The sequence below is a fragment of the Callospermophilus lateralis genome, chromosome 3 (assembly GCF_048772815.1).
Source record: "Callospermophilus lateralis isolate mCalLat2 chromosome 3, mCalLat2.hap1, whole genome shotgun sequence".
NCBI classification, from domain to species: Eukaryota; Metazoa; Chordata; class Mammalia; order Rodentia; family Sciuridae; genus Callospermophilus; species Callospermophilus lateralis.
This window is the reverse complement of record NC_135307.1, coordinates 147,264,425-147,286,283: the sequence shown is the minus strand read 5'-3', so window position 1 is coordinate 147,286,283 and position 21,859 is coordinate 147,264,425. Positions and strand designations below refer to the sequence as shown.

The 21,859-nt window shown below is 39.2% G+C and overlaps 1 protein-coding gene across 2 annotated transcripts in view; it reads right to left on the bottom strand.

The window, feature by feature from the left end:
• Tjp1 (tight junction protein 1) overlaps window positions 1-19,618 on the bottom strand; it is a 230,528-nt gene extending 210,910 nt beyond the window's left edge. For both annotated transcript variants that reach the window (XM_076851428.1, XM_076851429.1), the window contains exons 1-2: window positions 19,446-19,618; window positions 6,474-6,606 (exon numbers count right to left, since the gene is read on the bottom strand). In XM_076851428.1, the coding sequence (XP_076707543.1) occupies window positions 6,474-6,606; window positions 19,446-19,618 (306 nt within the window). The remainder of the gene's footprint in view (window positions 1-6,473; window positions 6,607-19,445) is intronic.
• Window positions 19,619-21,859: the final 2,241 nt, after the last annotated feature.

Below are 21,859 nucleotides of genomic sequence, written 5' to 3'. Positions count from 1 at the left end.
ATCAGTCAAGAAAATGTCAACTAACATATATCTCATGAGCATAAAATTTGTCACGCGTGGTATCTGTGTGAATATAAAAGACCTACTCCCTTCCCTGAGTAGCTGAAATATATGAGGAAGAACACAGGCACTAAGAGCTGAGGGCACAGTGTGGGGATCTGCTGGTGCCCTTGGGGTAACACCTACCCTGACAGAGGATATAAAGAGAGGGGAAAGTTGCCCTCGTCACTGGAGCTCAGGATGCGAGGAGCAGCTGTATGCCCAGAGCAGAAGGGGCCCAGAGTGCTCTTGCTTCTCCTTCTTAGCTCTCCTCCTGGTGAGGTGGGATACTGACTTCAGTGAGAGTGAGACAGACAGAAGAGGCCAGCCCCTCCCACAGAACTGGGAGGCTGGACACACAGGCCTTCAGCATCCCTTCACAGGCTTTCCTACATCATTTTCTTGCTTTTAGTGCCCAGCTCCTTATTCACCAACCAGGAACCCAAGTCAGGTCAAGACTGTGTGTTGAAGTGAAGAGGCAACTGAGTTTTAAAACAGCCCTCTAGATCCCACAGATCTTACACCTGGAGGCCTTGGAGCTAGAGGGAGATGGAGAAATTTTTCATCATTGATAACTTCATAGACTTACATACGTTTTCTATTAGCCTTCATGGAGATTCCTCTTTGTCAGGAGAAAGAAGCATCTTTTCAAATATTGCCGGGTTTCTGTTCTCGCGACTAAAAGGCTCAGGGGTCACTCTAATTAAACTGGGCTAACTGGGCTGCACGAAATGACCACACAAGAGACACAAATACCTTTTTCTTTGAGGTTGCTGTGACGGCTCCTCTGACCTTAAGGGTCTGCCGAAAGAGAGAGAGAGAGAGCACACTATCTCACTCACACACACACACACACACACACACACACACACACACCCGCTGACCCCTTTTATTGAGGAGAAGCTACTCAAATGAGGCAAGGGGTCAGGTTTCAGGCGGCTGAGTCTATCTTCATGATGTCCACTGTCAGCAGGTTGACTGACACCTGGGTAGGCCACACCCAAGGGCACAGTAAGAGGAGGGGACACACACAAGGCACTTCCATGGAAGATTCTATCCTAAACAGGGCAAGGGGTTATATTACAAAGGAACAGGTGAGCATAGCTCCACCCATGGGGCAGTAGCAAGACACACCCATTTCTGTGACTGAGCGCCTCAGCACCCAACTGGGGAGTGTAACTCAGTCACCCGTAAGGTTGGCCTCCCACAAAATATGAAAATTCACTGATCACCAAAAAAACCGGAGAGCTATTATTCAGGCAGCAGAAAATTATGACTTATTAAGCCAAAAAGTATACTCAAAGTAACACTCCAAGTAATTTCTTATCATCCATCCTCCCCTCTCATGACAAATAGTGTTCTAAAGTTTTGAAGTATGTATCCTTTTTGCCAAATATATTTAAAATATATTTTTTTTAGTTGTAGTTGAACCCAATACCTTTATTTTATTTAGTTATTTTTATGTGGTGCTGAAGATCAAACCCAGTGCTTCGCATGTGCTGGGTAAGCACTTTACTGCTGAGCCACAACCCCAGCCCTGCCCCCCAAAAAAGCTTCTTAATCATGACTGAATCCTTCTTTCACGTAAGGTTAAGGAATATCCCCATAAATTGTTACTGGATCATCATTTCTACTTACTGCACATAAAACTTTATGTAGTTATCTGTCTGCAAAGACAAGCAGTAATGGAGGCTTATACACATAAAGAAATAAATTGCTTACGTTTATATTCTAGAGTTCAAATAGAATGAACTTAACTCAGCTGACTTCATTCCCCTAGTGTAGGGAGGAAATTTGATTAGGAAAAGCTGTAAAATTTCAAGCAATCTATTAAATTTTTAAATTATCCCTTAAAATTCTTTAACTATACACTTAGAATCCAAGGAAGGGAGGGGACAGATGTAAAAATGTAACTTGATCACTCTAACAACAGGCAATGACACCAGAGTCAGAGGAAGTAGCTGAAAATGTAATCACTAACTACATCTAAAGACAAAGGATCCCATTTCTTCTTCAGATTGATTGTCAATATAGTCATCTCCAAATCATATCCGATGATTTTTGATTCTAGGACTCTATGGACACCAATGTCTGTGATGTTCACACCCCTTATATAAAATGACACATTATCTTCCCATATCCTCCTCAATATTTTAAATAATCTCTAGAAGCCTTATAATACCTGAGGCAATGTAAATGATTGTTGTACTCCATTGTTTAAGGACTAATACCAAGAAAAAAAGTCATATACAAGTTCATGGCAGACAGGAGCTGGGCGCAGTGGCACATGCCTGTAATCCCAGCAGCTCAGGAGGCTGAGGTAGGAGGATCCTGAGTTCAAAGCCAGCCTCAGCATAAGCAAGGCACTAGGCAATGCAGTGAGATCCTGTCTCCAAATAAAGTACAAAATAGGGCTGGGGGTGTGTGGCTCAGTGGTTGAGAGCCTCTGAGTTCAATCCCCAGTACAAAACAAAAATAAAAACAAAACAAAACAAAAAAACCCTCACAAATAGAGAATTGTATATCACTTTTCCACCTCAGAGAAAAGAGAACCTATCACCTGACTTCTATAGCATTTTGTCCACCAAAAATAAAACCTTGGGTCTTTTAGGCAAAACACATCTACAGAATAGACTGGTCCAGTTCAGAACTTGTCTAAGAAAATTTTGCCAAGTATCTCCGGACACTGTCTCAAGGAACCAGGGAGACTGGAGAGATGCCAGTCTCCCTCAGTGAACTAGGATACCAATCAATTATGCGGTAGGGTTTACAAAATGAACTAGAATGCCCATCCCATTTAATCCCCACAGAGAAAGCTGAAACAATTGCTTCTCCCCAGGAGTGAAATGGCATCAATCTGATGCCTGGGACCAAAGCCAATAGTCTCAGCTGGAACCTGAGGGTTCTCGGCCAGAAACTGGGACCTTGAAACTATAGCAAGTGGATCTCTTGCTCCCACTTGCTATGTCTTTCCAAAGGCAAGAAAAGTTGTTTTTAATATTGGAAAATTTAGGAAAGTTAAAAGTAAAATAAAAATATGTTATCCTCTTGGTGACACAGATTTGATATGTACTGAGAGAGGAGATTATGAACTGTCTGTCCATTTTAAGGATCTCTGTTTACTTCAACAGTCATAGGAAGACATGCATTAAATAAGTATTTTTTTAATTGTAAGAATAGTGTATAAAAAATGACAAAATTTTCAGTCATTTTTCAATGAGATGAACCTTTACAAAGAGATCTATGGTGCCTAAGCTATTTCCTAAAGGGAACAAAGATTACTCCTATATAATTGAAAGTCATTTCAGATCCTTTACCAAGTATCTTCTCTTTAGACTGTTGTGACTTGGGTTTTAAAACTTGGTTTTCCATAATTATATTTACAAAGTTAATTACATTAGAGAGCCAATTCTTTTTAATTTTTTTTGTGATGCTGGGATATAAACCAAGGGTCTAGTACTTGCTAGGTTAATGCTCTGTCACTGAGCTCTATTCCCAAACACCTTTCACCTCCCATAAAACCCTTCTGTAATCCATGCTTCTTCTCAAAAATACAAAAGCACAGCACTGCCTACTTAAAAAAAAAAAAGACAGAATTTAAAAATATAGGGAAAAATCACTTTTTTAGTCCCACACCAAGATGTTATATTCCCCTAAGTATCTTGGATATTATAGTGCTGTCATAGGCTTTGGTAGGAAGTGGGAGTAGTCACGCTTTTAAGCTCCTCTTTTATTAATATTTTTTTATTGTTTGGAAAATAATTTTATACTTTTCTAAAAATGGAATGTACTCATCGTAAAAATGTCTAATAGTCTACAAGTGTCGAAAGGGTAAAATGAATTGCTGCCCCACCATTACTGTGAAAACCTGAGAAAGAAAATGAATTTAAATAGTGAAAAACTTGAGTTTTGCAATAATTAGATTTCGTAGTACATTCCCCTTAATGAAAGAGAAATGGAGTACCACATGCCAAAGTCCCCAGCCTTTTGATCCACCCTTCAGAAATAGAAAACCAAAATAGAAAGCAACAACATAGTCCATGAAGACAACTGCACATACCACCACACAAGAACCACAGACCATCCCTGCAATCCACCTTCTGTGAATCCCCCCAACTTTTCCTCTTTTTTAACCTCAATGTCAAATGCCTTTCCTTCATGCTAAGACTTTACTTTTGAGATAACACCCAAAAAGAAAGAATATCAAAAAGAAAAAAAAATGAATTCTGTAGATGTTAAATCCACTGGATAGTGCTATTTTTTTTTTCTTGCTTAGACTTTAGCCAGATAAAGTGTCTTATGGAACAAGGCAAAAAATAAATTATCAATCACTTTTAAGCATATTGATTATAATAAAAAGATAACTTCCTGATCATTTAAATATTCATTTCTATTTGTGGGAAACTGAAGGCAACCTTACACAAAGTACAGTTGAATATCCCTAACTTTTAGAGCACCAACACATGGCAAATTCCACACTTGCCCTCACATAACAGATTGTAGTCAAAGCACAGGTACCCTAAAAATACTGTACACATTTACCTTCAATCTATGTATATAAAGTGTAAATGAAATACAAATGACCTAAGACCAACCCTAAGATATCTCATAATGGAGATGTAAAAATGCCAAAATTCAAAATCCAAAACATGCCTGATCCCAGACATTTCAGATAAGGGATAACTGATATGTAAAGTTTTCTTCGTCATGTTCTAGACAAATTTTAACTTCTTCTCCAACCAGAATGATTCTGGTTAAGCAAGTAAATGTATTTTACAACATGTCATATTAATTACCTGATTATGTAGCAGTAATGATAATATCAAACATCAGAGAAAAGAACCTGATAAAATTTCAATTTCCATTTTTATATTCTTTGAGGTTTTTTTGGTACCAGAGATTGAACCCAGGGCACTTAACCATGGAGCCACATCCCCAGCCCTTTTTTATATTTTATTAGAGACAGGGTCTCACTGAGTTGCTTAGGACCTCACTAAGTTGCTGAGGCTGGGTTTGAACTCCTGTTCCTCCTGCCTCAGACATCTGAGTCACTAGGATTATAGGTGTGTACCACCGTGCCTGGCCTCCATTTTTATATTTTAAAACGTAATTAAAATTTGTTTCTCAGTGAATTTATTGCTTTACTTTTGAGAAACAATTCACTTGATTGTATGTTTTCTAATAGTCACTTTCACTGTTAAGTTGACTTAGCAAAAACTGACTCTTTTTCTCAGTTATTGAATAAGTGTTTTCCTACAGATCACATTTCACTTTCTTATGTCTTGTATCATAAAAGTGTTCAAGAACACTTTAAAGCAAAATAATTGAATACAATTATTTTAATAAAAATAATTGCTAAAAAATAAATCTTAACAAATAAAAAACAAGCTTTTGTTTTTATCAATTATAGGTAAGAAATGCAAATGTCGGGCTGGGGATGTGGCTCAAGCGGCAGCGCGCTCGCCTGGCATGCGTGTGGCCCGGGGTTCGATCCTCAGTACCACGTACAAACAAAGATGTTGTGTCCGCCAAGAACTAAAAAATAAAAATATTAAAAAAAAAAATTTCTCTCTCTCTCTCTCTTAAAAAAATTAAAAAAAAAAGAAATGCAAATGTCATATCCTCAAAAGCAGATAGGATTTAGTTTCATATACTAAAGATAACAATTTGGTATCATTTTTTGAAACAACACTTGTCAGTGGTACTTTTATAATTCAGAATTTTTCAGAACTCAAAAGGCAGAAATGCACACATTCTCCTAAACATCCTAAACATCCATTAATCTGCCAACGAACACATATATAAATCTGAATAAAACTTTTTTCCAAGCAGAGAGCATTCTAGTATGTACTTCACGGCATTACAGTGTATCTTTTAGTAGAGAGGAGCCTGACAGTGTTAGTGTTCTTTCAGAAACATGAATTGATTTATTACCATATACCCATAGGAAAAACATGTCACATGGCCTGGAACAAAAAACATGATTGTTAGAGTTAATCACTTAGAACAGAGAGAAAGTGCAATCATTAACTGAATTGGGATCTATCCTAATAATTTTTGGCATAATGACTTTCGGGTACTACCAGAAAGCTGAGTGTTTGGAGCTAATCAGATATTTAAGTCTCTGTTCATATTAACATGAATTTGTGATATTCAAAGAAATTTACATGGATAGTCTACTCAATTCAACATGTCTCATAGAATTCAGGAAAAATTTCTTTATCTTCATCTTTCTTTGTTATGAACCATTTATTATAAATATACCCTGTGCATGCCAGTTAAGAAAGCATTCTGGTTGGTAAATTGTTAGTTAAACCATTTTTTAGTTAAAAAAAAATGCTGACCACCAAATGAGACTATTATATTTTTATGAAAAAAAATCAAAAGTTTTGCATTCCTTAAAAAATGAGAAAAGTATCAACCAGTCCACTTACAGTGAGTTCACAGAAATCGAAGCTATCAAGACTTTTGCTTCTGTGCAGTCTCCCTTTAATTCGTCTTAAAGAAGGTTTTCCTTGGCTGACACTAGAAGTAGCACCATTGGGATTTTCAGAGGATGGAGTAACCCTGGAAAAAGGGGAAAAATTGCTTAAAAAGGCAGATTTACAGGTGAGCCTATTTTCTCAAATTAGTGGTAACCATTTACTTGAGGGTAGCTTTGGAAATGTCACACACACTCCTTTTTTCAACCAAAAACCCAAGAGCCAAACATTCTATCGGATACTCTTTCTAAATATTTCTTAGCAGCTGGTAGTGTAGGAATCTTCCTGAAAGAGTTCAAATATTCCAACATTAAAATTCACTAAAAGTCAACTCTGCCACCATCAAAGAAGCAATTACAACTAGACTGAGGTTTCCTAAGTAACTCACAGGCATTGGCTTCCCTTGGGACAGTGGTCTAACCAGCAGCACTCAGCCTGGTTCACCCAGTACAAGTCAGCTGTCACTGGAGAGATCCACAGATACTGTTCAGCATGCTTTTGTTAAGCATGAAAATAACTCCTCCAAATTTAAACATGACAGTCAATAATTCAGCATGATTTTGGAAGAAAAAAAACACAGATAAGAAGAAATAGAAAATAATCTAAGCTATTCATCTATGGAGTGTACACTGGGATACATGTTCATACATAAAAACACACACACAGAACTGACACATGCTGTCTTATTGCTGCGTCACTACTGGGTGGCAGCCTTAGAACAAACTAGTCAGAGAGAAGATGCTCTGGGCACCTGCAAGGAAACTGTTCTGTAAATTATTTTCTTAGAGATGACAAAATGTATAAAGCAATGGGAATGATTTCTAAATACGGTTTATGAAAGTCAATTTCTTCATATCGTGATGGAATTTCCTATTCATAATGCAGTCCACGTTCATATAATTTTCAACCCTTGTTACTTCTTAATTTTTTTATACTTCAAGTGTTGACCAGATGGGATAACATAAGACACAGCCTGTAAGCTCTAACTCCTTTTTCTTTTTCCCTTTTTTTGGGGGGAGTGGAGGGTACCCGGGATTGAACTCAGGGGCACTCGACCACTGAGTCACATCCTCATTCCTTTTTATTTATTTGTTTATTTATTTTCAAATTTTAAGACAGATTCTCTCTAGGGTCCCGCTTAGGGTCCCGCTAAGTTGCTGAGGCTGGCTTTGAACTTGCAATCCTCCTGTCTCAGTCTCTGGAGCTGCTAGGATTACAGGTGTAAGCCACCACACTAGCCTCTAATTGCTTTTTAAAAGATGCACAGAATGGACTACTAGCAAAATAAACTTGATTCATATATGAATAAGAGTAAATATTTGCAAGATATGGTGGTGAGCAACTATAATCCTAGCAGTTCAGAGGCTGAGGCAGGAGGATGGAAAGTTCAAGACCTGTCTCAGTAACTTTAACGAGGCTTTAAGCAACTTTGTGAGACCCTGGGTCAAAATGAAAAATAAAAAGGGCTAAGATGTGGCTCAGTAGTAAATTACCCCTAGGTTCAATCTCCAGTACACACACACAAAAAAAAGAGAGGGACTATTATAAAATAGACAAGTTTATGTATGCCTGTAATTTAGAATGAAAATATCTATATATTTAGAATATTTAAAGAGTACAGAAAGATATGAAAATGGAAAGTAAAATGGGCCTCCTTCACCCTCATCCTAAACCTCAGTCCATTTTCCAGACAACTACTGTTACCAGTTCCTTTTATTACCTCCCAGACAAATGCTTATGTTATTTATGTATGTGCTTATTTCCTTTAGGAATTTTTTAGTAAGATGACCAAATTATTCATATTTTCCTGCACCATATTTTTTCACTTAATATGACTTGCATAATAACCACAATAACCCATGTAGAACAATTTCTTTTTAATAACTAAACAGTATTTTATGATACAGATGTAACATCATTTATCAATCACTTCCCTGCTAAGGAGCATTTATTTTGCTTTCAAATGTTTGCTATTAAATCTTTTTAAAAAATATATTTACTTTATTTATTTTTATGTGGTGCTGAGGATCGAACCCAGTGCCTTACATGTGCGAGGCAAGCACTCTACTGCTGAGCTATAACCCCAGCCCCTGCTATTAAGTCTTAAAGCAACAAATATCCATGACAATATTTGTAGACAAATTCAATACTTACTTAGGAAAGACTCCTAAGTGGAAATTTAGGGGTAGGGATAGAAGATTTCTAAATGTTAACAGGCACCGACTTCCAAAATTTGCCAATTTACACTTCCACCAACAGTGTATGAGAATGTGCACTGGGTGAATCATTAAATACAAGGGCAACTCTATCTTTTAATTATTTTATAACTCAACTTTTCTGTGTTCTTCATTATACTTTTGTCTTGCTGAACTGATGATTTGTATAAAAAGGACTATTGTGGAGTTTCCCATGAAAAAGAGGGATTTGTCAATTAATCTTTGTCAGTCTGTTAGGTGTTTGCTTTTTACATTTCAAATCTTTCTGATTAGATGCCTTAATGTTTATTATTCAAAATTTCTTAGGGATTTAATGTTTTATCATATAGAAAGTCTTTGTGCCAATGATCAATTTTACCTTAATTTTATGCTATTTTAGAGCTATTTTATGTGGTGATAATTTTATGCTATTTTATCTGATGATAATTTCCCCATATACATTTTTTTTTTTTTTGGTACCAGAGATTGAACCCAGGGGTCCTTATGCACTGAATCACATTTCCAGCCCTTTTTATGTTTTGAGACAGGTTTCACTAAGTTGCTCAGGGCCTTGCTAAATTGCTGAGGCTGGCTTTGAACTCATGATCCTCCTGCCTCAGCCTCTCAATCTGCCTCAACCTCTCAATCCCAGCCCCCTTGCTGGGATTGCAAGTCTGCACTACAGTGCATGGTCCCCATTTACATTTCTATGTTATCTAGTTCATATTTTTGTGTGCCTGTTTTCAACCTTTCCAAGTCTGTCTTTTTTTTTTTTTTTTCCTTAAATTGTACCTTTACATCTTGGCATGTAGCTAGAGTGGTTTTTTTTCTTCACCCAATCTGAGAGTAAATATCTTTGGAGATGCACTTAATCCATTCAAATTATGCTTATTTATATGTATAGATTTATTACTATCATCTTTTTCTATGTTTTATTCCCATTATAAATGCTTTCTTATTTTTCTGCCTTATTAATATGATGGAGTTTTCTTGTCCCCAACTGCTCTATGACTGATTTCCCTCTCCAGTTAGTAGCTTGAAAGTTACACATATTATTAGGGCACACACACTAGCTAATACACACACACACACACACACACACACACACACACACAGAGTTGTCACTTGGTATCCATGGGGGATTGGCTCCAGAATCCCCTTTGGATATCAAATCTATGGATACGCAACTCCTTTATATAACATGGCTATGCCAGACGCAGTGGTTCGGGGCTATAATCCCAGCTACTCAGGAAGATGAGGATTGTAAATTTGAGGTCAGACTGGACAGCTTAGCGAGACCTTGTCACAAAATTAAAAACAGAAAGGGTTGGGGGTGTAGAATCCCTGGGCTCTATCCTCAGTATCAAGAAAAAATAAATAAAAGGTGAATTATTTGCCAATGACCTATGTACACCGTCTCATACTTTAAATTATCTCTTCATGATTTATAATACCCAACATAAATGCTATGTAAATACTTGTAACACTAAATTGTTTAGGCAACAATGACAAGGAAAGAAAGTGTGTATGTTTTCAGTACTGAGGTGATGTTTAAGGACACGGAGAGCATACTTTCCTGTCAACACCTAGGTTCATCAATATTGTCACCTCTTCTAAATAATAAATGGCATTAATGCATCTTCATGACCCTTCTCTCACAGCACCACCACACTCCCACTAAAGCCGGCCTTCCCCTTGGAAAGTTTCCACGTTCCTAACTTCTCATTTACTCTTCCAATTTACCTTTGCTCTTCTTGGATTCTTTAGCTTACTCCTCCAAATTGCTGATTAGATTATCGGTTTTGACAATTCAACCAGTCTCCTTTCCATCAGTAAGAAAATTAAAAAGTTTCAAAGTGCCTAGACTTCATGACTGAATGTTCTTTTGCAACTTTCTGAAAATAACTGTTAATGCTCTTCTATTTTCTCAGGGATTAGTTCCTCTGTTCTTTCAGTTTGGTAATTCTCAAGGTGCTGGTTTCTTCCACTGTTTGGTGACTTATACTGTCCACTTACGTTTGTCCTGGAGAATATCTATTTTCCTCCTCTGGCATTTACTGTACCTGCCTTCAGTGGCTCTGGCAGAGAGATAGCATGGGGTACTGGGGGGTCTGTGAGGAAACTTCTTTGGGTTAGCAGGATTCAGTAGCGCCTTGGGAACAACCCTGGCTCTGGCCTGGTGCCCACAGTCAATATTTAAGGAGGTGAGAAAGCAGCACCACTATGCTCTACTTGGCACAAACAGTGAAGATCAGGGGCTGAGCCAACCCAGCATATCACATGCAATTCATTTCCCAAGTGTCCCCATCTGCTGTCCGTTGATGTTTTTTCAAGCTATCCACCCCACCTTTGCAAGGGTCTCCTGGGCATGCTCTGGACAGTGATTCTGCAAGGTTTTCTCTCAGTCCACCTACCTCTATCTACTAGCTACATTTCAGAATTCTCAAAAATGCAGGTCCACCCGGAGTAGTCGCACACACCCTAATCCCAGCAGCCTGGGGGACTGAGACAGGATTGTGAGTTCAAAGCCAGCCTCAGCAAAAGTAAGGTGCTAAGCAACTCAGTGAGACTCTGTCTCTAAATAGAATATAAAATAGGGTTGGGGATGTGGCTCAGTGGTCGAGTGCCCCTGAGTTCAATCCCCAGTAACCCCCTTCCCCCCCAAAAAAAATGCAGGCCCACAGAAGCATTCTTTACCTTCATTTAGACCATCATTAATTTTGCTGAAGCTTTTTAATTAACTTTTTTTATTTAATTGAATTTTCTCACTTTGATTCAGATCCCAAAGTATAAATTTAATGCTACCTTTTTCATGATTCTCAATATAAAAAGAAGCACACTTTACAACCCTATTTTCCTTTCTGCAGAGTTAAAAGCTTCCACAAAAACAATAAAGAACTTTATTCAAAGAGAAACGCTTCAGGACATTGGAATGGGCAAAGAATTTTTGGACAAGACTCCAAAAGTACAGGAAACAAAATGAAAAAATAAACAAATGGGATACATCAAACTAAAAACTTTCTGTACAGGAAAAGAAACGATCAAGGAGTAAAGAGACTACCCACAGATGGGAGAAAAATATCTGTACAGCATACATCTGACAAGGAGTTAATATCTAGAATGTATAGAGAACTCCCAAAACTCAAGAGCAAACAAACAAACAAATAAATGGCCCAATTAAAAAGAAGGGTGTGGTGTTGTACACCCCAATGCCAACTACTGGGGAGGCTGAGGCAGGAGACTGCTAAAGCCAACAAGTTCAAGATCAGCTTGGGCAGTGCAATGAGACCCCTCCTCAAAAAACACAAACAAAATAGAACGGACAGTAGACCTAAATAGAAAATTTTCTGGAAAAAAAAAGAAAACATACCAAATGGCCAACAGATACATGAAAAAAATGTTCAACATTTTGTTTGTCAGAGAAATACAATCATGACCTCATCCCAGTAAGAAAGGCTGTGACCAAAACGACTGAAGATAACAAGCGCTGGCAATGATGTGGAGAACAGGGAACCCCTGCACGTTCTTGGTGGGAATGCAAATTAATACAGCCATTATGGAAAACACTATGGAGGTTCTTAAAAAAATTTTAAATACAACTACCATATGATCCAGCAATCCCACTCCTGGGTATATATCCAAAAGAAATGAAATCAGTATGTTGAAGAGACAGCTGCCCTCCCATGCTCATGGCAGCACTATTCACAATAGTCAGGGAAGGGAAACTATATAATGTTCACCAACTCATGGACAAAGGAAATGTGTAAGGTACATAATGGAATACCACTCAGCCATAAAAAAGAATGAAAGCTTGTTATCTGAAACAACATAGATACAAGATCATTAGGTGAAGTAAGCCAGACACAGAAAGATAAGCTCCACATGATCTCACACTGCAATATAAAATGTTGATCTCATAGAAACTGAGAACAGTATGGTCGTTACCAGAGGGTGAGGAGAGTAGGGGCAAGGAGCAATGGGGAAAGGTTGATCAACAGGCACTAAGGTTCACAAGTCCTAATGTGCACAGCAGAGTGACTAAAGGTAACAACCATGTACTGTATATTTCCAAAAAAAGCTAGAAGAAAGGATTTTGAATGTTTTCACCATAAAGAAATAATAAATGTTTAAGGAGATCAACATGTTTAATTTGATTTGACATTATACAGCATATACATGTAACAGAACATCATATGATACTTCATAAATATGTACAATTTTAAGTTTTTATAGATAAATTAAAATAAACTTAAATTTTTAAATGAGCTTATTCAAAAGAGGACATATTGGAAAGAATTTTAAAACAATATATGTGTCAATTTTTTTCTTTATTTCTTCTCTCTCACTTTATTTTGATAGCACTGGTTAAATCATATGGTCATATTTTAGGAAGTGAATGCAAACATAATGTTCACTTTTTTGATGAAATCATCTGGCTAATATTTTTCATAAGATTCTCTTTCATCTGACTTAAATAGGCATCACTATTTTCCCTTTTCTTCAAACCTATAAGCTTAAAACCTAGAGCTTACACCAAATTTTACAAATGGCAGGCAGCCAAGACATTTATCAGAATAAACTCAATATAATATTAAATCCAATGACAAGGCTAAAAAATCACAAATATCACTAGAAGAATGGACCAACCCTTTCCCACCAGGATCATAATAAAAGTATTTAATGACCAGATGAGCAGAATGGATAAATACCAGGTGAAGATCACTCTGGACCCACCTGCCTATAGTCCCCCAAAGAGGATGGAATTGGCTAAGGCTCCCACACAGTAGTATCAGTCATTCATAAGCTTTGACCAAGTCTCTTTGAAGGTGAGAGGCCAGTTGTTAAAAAGCATGGCTCAGTAATGACCAGCTCCCTTTCCTCGGTGGGGAATAAAGAAAAGAATAAACATCGATCCAGATAACTGTGGAGAATGTCAACTCCAGCTTAAGAGATGATCTTATAGGGTTAGTAGAATTTAAGGTTTTGCTTCTCCTTTGTTGATTACTGTCTTTGAAAACAGGGGTCCTGGGGAGATCAACATGTTTACTTCGATTTGACATTATACAACAGGTTTTTGTTGGACACTCACGGAATACAGGGGCATATCTACAACTCAGGCAAGAAGAACTGTACTTGGTTACAGAAAGCCACCAAGGACAGTTCCCCCAGATGTACAGTAGGAGTTTTCTAATCCCAAGGGATCACCCTCCCCCATCCCTGATGGTATGAATTTGAACTGAATAACAGACTTTGGGGATAGTTCCCCAAATATTTCAGGGAATGACCTTTAATGTCAGGGAATCACGCTTAGGAACTGAGTTATAAGCACCTTATATTTTCTCTTGAATTAAGGGGAAATCAATACTTGGCTTACAGTGAAGTTTTCTAAATTCTTCCTTTCACTTTATCATCCATAAAGGGACGTTGGGGAGAAAATCTATCTCTCTCTCTCTCTCTCTCTCTCTCTCTCCACTCTCTTCCTATGTTTCTCATGGGACCATGTTTTACTGGTGGGCCAGGCCAATGTGCCCATAAGGTAAAAATCCAGGGTCCACCCTCTCATCTCACTTCCTGCTTCCACAGAATAAACATGTCCTGGTAAGGCTCACCCCAGGAGTCGGGTCTCCTTTTGTTCATTTCCCTTCTCCTTGCCTGACATTATTAGGCCAGGGTCCACCCTCTTAGCTTTGGAGAGAAGAGAGGACCATCCCCTATGGGCTTGAAGGCCAATCTGCTTCAGCATGGCTTCCTGGAAGGTCCTCATGTGGGTGATAAATGGCACCTGCCCAGATATTAACAACCCAGTAAATTGTTTACCACTTAGTTCTTGTTCCTTGTGTGTACATCCCCCATTTCGAGGACACTAGGGGAAGGTAAACACAAATCCAACCCCATCAATCATGTCACACCTACACTTGCAAACGCCTGGCTCATTGCTGGCTGCCATCCAGATACAGACTGCTAAATCTTCAATACAGCATTGCAAAGCCCTTGAAACCCAACAGAAATCTAAAAAATTCACTCATCCAAAATACACAGCACACAACTCCTTACATTCTGCAACCATCCCTCCCAGACTCTCCCTCTGCTGGAATGCCCTCCTGCTCCCCATCCTTGCAAAGCCGATGCCCAAGGGGAGTATTAGGTATCCTTGGATTTGTGTATTCCTTCTATTCCATTTCAAATTTCCAGTAAAAAATAATTCAATAACAACAAAGAATGGGGCAAAAATAAATCAGCAAGATGGTAAAAATGAAGCAGTTATGCAAGAACCAAACTATTCGTAAAGTGGCAGTGCTTCTATAAGATATGAAGTTTAAATTATCAGCAGGTGAGAGACACCACCAACTCAAGACAATGCTGATGAGTGACAGCAAAGCATACTTCCCCAAAGAGAGGAATCCCAAACAACAGTGTGAGAACAAGAGCATTGGCATACTGCTAAGAACAGAAGTGCAGCTGACTTTAAAAGGACACTGACTCCTTCTAAGGACACTTTCATAGATGGTAGCAAAATGCTAACTTTTGTTTTTTAAGTATCAGACTTCAGAAACCTTAATGATTCACTTATTAGATTAATAGCAAATAGTCTTCAGTTGCACTTGTAAATAATAATATGTGTAATCATCTATAATTTGCTCATTATGAAACTACAAAAGGACTTGGATATTAGAGCCCTTCACATCCCAGCAGGCAGACCTGTGTGACACATGAGTGGTCCATATAACACCCATGCAGAAACTAATACTACTGGGTCCTTACACCTATTTTCAGCTATTCTCTCCTCCTACAATATCATCTTCCTGCTCCAGTGTCTTTTAATCCAATAACCAGCATAAAACCTCCTGACTCTGGGCAAGTCAATAAACTTATTTGTAGACTGGGAAAATACAGCACCTACCTCACAGGGATGCTATAAGTTAAATGACAGGATGCTTGCAAAGCACCTCTATAGGTTGCTAATAATAGCTTAATGAACGGCAGCTTTGAACACTTTCAAAATCTGATTACTGGATGGCTACTTGAATCAGTACATTGATGTTGCATGGCTTTCAGTAATCACTGACTCAAATAACCACAAAAAAATCTTTTTATAAGATGAAGAAAATCAAATGACAACCCCTTCTCCTCTACCCCAGGTCAGTGTAAACACTCCTAAAAACACTTGGTACAAAAATTAAAAGACAATTGACAACCATACCATTATTATTAAAATTTTTTTTCACGTTTCAGAATAGATAGGATTATTATATGGCTCTTACCAAACCTGCTGAAGAGCAGGGTGACTGTCACCTTATTTAGAAAAAGAGACTTTGCAAATGTAATTAAGTTAAAGATCTTGAGATGAGATCATCCTAGATTATTCAGGTAGTCCTGAATCCAATGACAAATATCCTTATAAGAGACAGAAGAGAAGACAGATGCAGAAGAAAAGGACATGTAAAGATGGAGGCAGAGACTGGAGGAATGTGGCCACAAAGAGCTACCAGGAGCAGGAAGAGGCAAGAAAGGATCTCCCCTAGAGCCCTCAAGGGAGTGTAGCTCTACTGACACCTTGACTTTGGGCCTCTGGCCTCCAGAACTGTGAAATGACAAATTTCTGTTGTTTAAGGCCACCAAATCTGTGGTCATCTGTTCCAGCAACCCTAGCAAATACAATATCCTACTGCTTTTCATAATTGGTAATCACAGGAAACCCCCAAAGGACGACAGTAGGCTGCAGCAACTTCTACCCATCTGGGGTAGAGGTAGCAGGCCTTCCTCTGGGTTCCTAAACAGTGATGATTCAGAACCAAACACTGCATGCACTCCTACTTCTGTCTCTAGGAAACAAGAAGAGAGGACAAGCAGAAGAGGGTTCTTATAGGCTCCACCAACGCGCACGGGTCTGTTGATTTCAGTTTCCACATAAATTGGTCTGTAAAATATGATACTCCTTAAGGGATTTCAGGAGTCCAGTAGAAAAACAGGGAACACTGCACAAAAGAAAGCTGATGGTCACAAATGCCCAGACTAGATGAAGTGTGGGAACAAAGCACTAGATCATCCCATCCCATCTTTTATACTGGTATAAGCTTTGCAAGCCCACGTCTTTTAGTGCAGACTACAATAATTTAAAGACAGAAACAGAGAATTCAAATTTGCATAAACATATCCATACAAATCTTCATATATATCACAATTTTCATAGTATGACCTCATATTTTATAAATGGGCAGATGCCGGTACATTCCAAGGTCTGACACATGTTGCTGATGTCTGCTACAGGTCCCCACCACTCTGGAGTTGGAAACTACATCTTCTTATCTTCTAACCATGTAACAGCGCTTTATATCTCAAACTCTCCATGTACAATTATGACGATATTGACAAAATTAAAATGCTATCTAGAAAAAAAATCCAGAGGAAAGAAGAGATAAGTGGACCAATTAAAAAAAAAGTACTATCCAATTGTGTTGAGAAGTACTACCCATACCAGAGTTTTTGTAGAGTATGCTCTTCATTTTTTCCTCTGCAAAAACTAGATTAAGCTTTGCAAATTAGCATTCAGTGGAAACTCTGAAACACTCATCTAAGATTTTGAAAAAGGTTACACAAAATCCACCAGATTTTTGCAGACCATCTCTTAATAGGATGGTTTTTATCCCTGGTCCAAATTTATTGTCTGCTTCCATGTAAGTCATTACAGTATAAATACTACCTGAATTTTATTTCCTTAGAGCCTCTCTTCACAAATTCTGTGTTTGGGGAATGTATTTTCAGAAACAGTGCTCCAAATGATGAGAAAGAGTAAATTTAGTTTCTTAACTTTGTGATTTAATGTTGCTAATACTCATGGCTTGGAGCTTCTTAAATATTATTCTTTTATCTCTTTAAAGTGAGCATAAAGAAAACTGATTTCTTTAATGGTCATTCTCAGCCACACATTATTAAGAATTCATTTTTAAGTAAGAATTCACTTCTCCATTTACTCAACAAATATTTATTGAGACGCTATTTTGTGCCAAATATCAATTGTAGGTGATTTCGTCATGGACCAAATAGACAAAAGTCCTCCCTCATGCAAGTTACATTTTGATGGAGAGAGAGAAACAACATACATGAAAAATAAGTAAAAAATAAATAGTGTGTTAGGTATCAGGAGAAATGCAGGGTATGGGTAAGACTGCTGGTGTTCACCATCAATCTGAGAAATCATCTTTATATATTACTTTGCTTTTCTTCACAGGAGTGACCTATACTTGTTTGTTTGTTCATTTATTTGTTGTGGTGCTGGGATTAAACCCAAGGCCTTGTACAAGCTAGGTGAGCACTCTACCACTGAGCTATATATCCAACCCTTATAGACATTTTATTCAATTTTTACTACTCTAGTCTTCTATGTGTTATTCCTTTCTATTCATCAAATTAAAATATCTTCTTCAGAATAAAAAAAATGGGGGTAGGGCAAGGAGGAAGATACTAATGTTTACTAAGCATCTATTATTCAGCCAGGCACAGCAGTAGGCATGTTATATTCATTATCAGAATTGATCTGTGTATTATCCCTGAGGAAGATAACAAGATTCTCATTTTACAGGGGAAGAAACAGATACTCTGGTAACTTGCTTAGTGTCACACAGCACGTGGCACAGATGAAATTTGAACTTTGGTGCTCACATTTGTTGCCTTCCCTCCAAAAGTGACTACTATTGGGCTTCTTCTTCTTCTTCTTCTTCTTTTTTTTTAAACCCACCCTTTTCTCACTGATCAATCTTTAAAGATCTTGGATCATTAATTTCTGACACAGCAGAAATTAATTTTCCCAAATACCTAAGAGCAGCCTCCCTTCCTTTCTCTACAACCTTAGGATCAAATTAACTACGTTCAATGGAATAAAACAAAACCTTTATGAATAGCACTGACCAGTAGTTTTAATTAGTAACCATCAATAACTATCACAATTATTGGCCTCTTTTTTTTCTGTAATCACCTTCCCTTTACTTATTTCTTCTGTGATAAAACCTTAAATCTTCATCTCAAGCCACTAGAATGCCTAGGTGGCCACTGGGGCTGCGATATGGCAATTTAGAAACTAACAAAATGCCATATGCAATCAGAGATAATCAACTATATAAACCAGGTCTGGTTAACTTCAAATTTTTTCATTAAGGACGTTCTTTTCCCTGTTACCTCAATAACAATTTCCAGGTCGAAGGAACCAGAAAACATGTAAATAAAATAATAGTCTCTGACAATGCAATTCTAATCTCACAATTTATTTCCCCTACCGTGGGAACAATTCATTTTTACTATGTACTCAAGAGCAGATGGATTTTGGGAAAAAACAGAGAACGTATATATACAAAGATAATAAATTGGTGTCTGTATGCCAAGAAAGCCTGGCTTGAAATTGGGAGTCACAACTCGTCGGTACGGAGCTAAAAGGACAGACAGGGAGGGAGGCCCGGTCCAGTGCCAGCAACCGGCAGGTCCCTGCAGCTAGCTCGCTGCAGCGCGCAGCTCTACGTGGCGCTGGGCACCGTGAGGGTCGTGGCGGCGCTCGGCCCTGGGAGATTGAAACCGCTGCTGCACCCCGCGCTCTCGGAGCGCCGTCGGCCGGGTCACCGCGGCCTGGCCACTGGCCCGCCCCTGCCCCGGCCCGGCTCCTGCCCCGCGCCCCGCGCCCCGCGCCCCGCGCCCGGTCCCGCTGGGGCTCTGCGCCCACGCGCGCCGCGCCCTCCCTCACCACAGCTTCCTCTTGAGCGGCAGGAGGCTGCCGCGGTTGGAGGGGGTGACACCGATGGCCATCTGCAGCACCGTCAGGTATTTCTGGTACTTCATCTTGTCCCCGCTCCGCTCGCGGGCAGGGCCCCGCCGCCGCCGCCGCCGCCGCAGACACAGCCCTTCCAAGCGCCGCATAGATCAGCTCTGGGCCATCCGCCGTCGCCACAGCTCCCGCCGCTCCCGCCGCCGCCGCCGCCGCAGTGTGCGCCCGGCTCCTGCTCCCGCCGCCGTGGCCCTGCGTGGCCGGGATCCCGATCCCACCGCCGTGCGTGGCCAGGGCTCCCGCCGCCGCCGTCGCCGTGCGTGCCCGGCCGCTCCCGCCGCCGCCGTGCGTGGCCCGCCGCTCCAGCCGCCGCCCGCACCGCCTCCTCCACCCGGGAAGCCGGGCTCCGGTGCGCACCCTGCGGGTTTCGGAGACAGCGGGGCGTGCATGGTGCGCGCTCCTGGAGCTGCGGGCGAGGCCTGATCCCCGCGTGCCTCAGTTTCTTCATCGGCCCCCAGGAGCTCATTTCCAGTCGTTTATACCCCAAAAGAATCTCAGAGTGAAAAAAAAAATTTTAATTTAGAATTACTACTGAATGGTTTGTTGTCATCATATGTTGTCTACCCTAAACTGTTTGACGATTCTGCATTTACATTTAATATATATATATTACATGCATATTATTTATATATTATACATCCAAAGATATGCAGTTCTCATTTGCATGGTAGTTCTGGATGGTGGAAATACTAAACCATTCCAGACATCCTCAACAATCAACGGGAAAAAGTTAAAAGATTGTTACATGACCTTTTAAATTTCGCAAATACGTTAAAAAAAAAAAAAAAGACTTGAATCTTTGTAAATGGTAGTTAGAAATGTATACGGAAATTTAAAAAATGGAAAACTATTGAGTTAATACAATTTAATGAGTTAATGCAATTTAAAACAATACAAACATTGAGAATTAAAGTATTTTTTGTTGTTAAAGCATATCAGGAGTTGGGGCTGGGATTGTAGCTCAGCGGTAGAGCGCTTGCCTAGCACAGGTGGGACCCTGGTTCGATCCTCACCACCACATAAAAAATAAATAAATAAATAAATAAATAAATAAATAAATAAATAAATAAAGGCATTGTGTTGTGTCCATCTATACCTAAAAAAATTTAAAAAAAACAAAACATCCAGAGTTAAGTTAAACAGTGCTTTTCTTCCAGTGTAACTCATATACCCACATTTCTGTGCCTTGGCAAAGCATCATATTTGGATTACTCTCAGCACATTATTCTTCGTGCTACTAATGTCATGCAATATCTCAAAGAGTTCCTTTAATGTTACTTGTTTTGCTTTGTTTTTGTTGATGTCCTCAAGGACATACTCATCCTTTTCGTCCTCTTCATTTCAGTTTCTTATTTAGTAAATTCTGCTGGCTTCATATCTAAAGTCTCCAGAAAGTCACAATCTCTAAGTTGTCCATTTCTTTTACATTTCCTTTACATTCCATTCGAATTTCACTTCAATTCTATCCTTACCCTTTTTGTTTGTTTGTTTTTGTTTTTGCTGCACTTTCATCTTTGTTGACAGATTCTCTCTTTCAATTACTAATTTTTATACAATGCTGTGCTGGTTTACCACTGGGAGAAAAGGAAGCAACACAACTGTACACTTTGCTGTCAGTGCCTAAACTGAATAAACCAAAGGCTTGCAACAATACAAGAAGTTTTTATTCAAGAAAAAGTACTGCATCTTGTTGAAAACTGTAGGCTCACTGTGGCCTCAAAACTATGGCAGTTTTCTTTGAAAACCAGCAGACTAGCAGCTACTGGAGAAAAAAGAATGGATTTAGGTCCCCTCAAAAGCCCCATCCTCAGAAAACAGTCATCATTTGACCTAACAGTACCTTGAAAAGTTCAGTTCTCAGTGCTTGCCTTTATTTGACCTGGCTCAGATCTTGCTGTGAAGTAGCCCTATCCCCAGGGCATTTGTTGAAAACAATCCATTGCAATTGCTTAGCATCACAGCTTCCTGAAGTGGTGAAACCAGTGTGGACTAGCAAGAAGCTAACCAAACTGGGCACAGTGGGGCTTGCCTGTAATTCCAACAGTTCAGGAGGCTGAGGAAGGAGGATTGTGAGTTCAAAACCAGCCTCAGCAAAAGCAAGGCATTAAGCAAGTCAGTGAGACCCTGTCTCTAAATAATATATAAAATAGGACTGGGGATGTGGCTCGGTGGTCGAGCATCTCTGAATTTAATCCTGGTAAGCCCCCTCTCCCCCTAAAAAAAGAAGCTCACCAAGTAAGTAAATAAATAGGATAATGGGAAATGTAAGTACATAAGTTTTCTCGAAAATTTCTGACCTATTCCTGGGACTCCAGAATGCCATGCATACATGC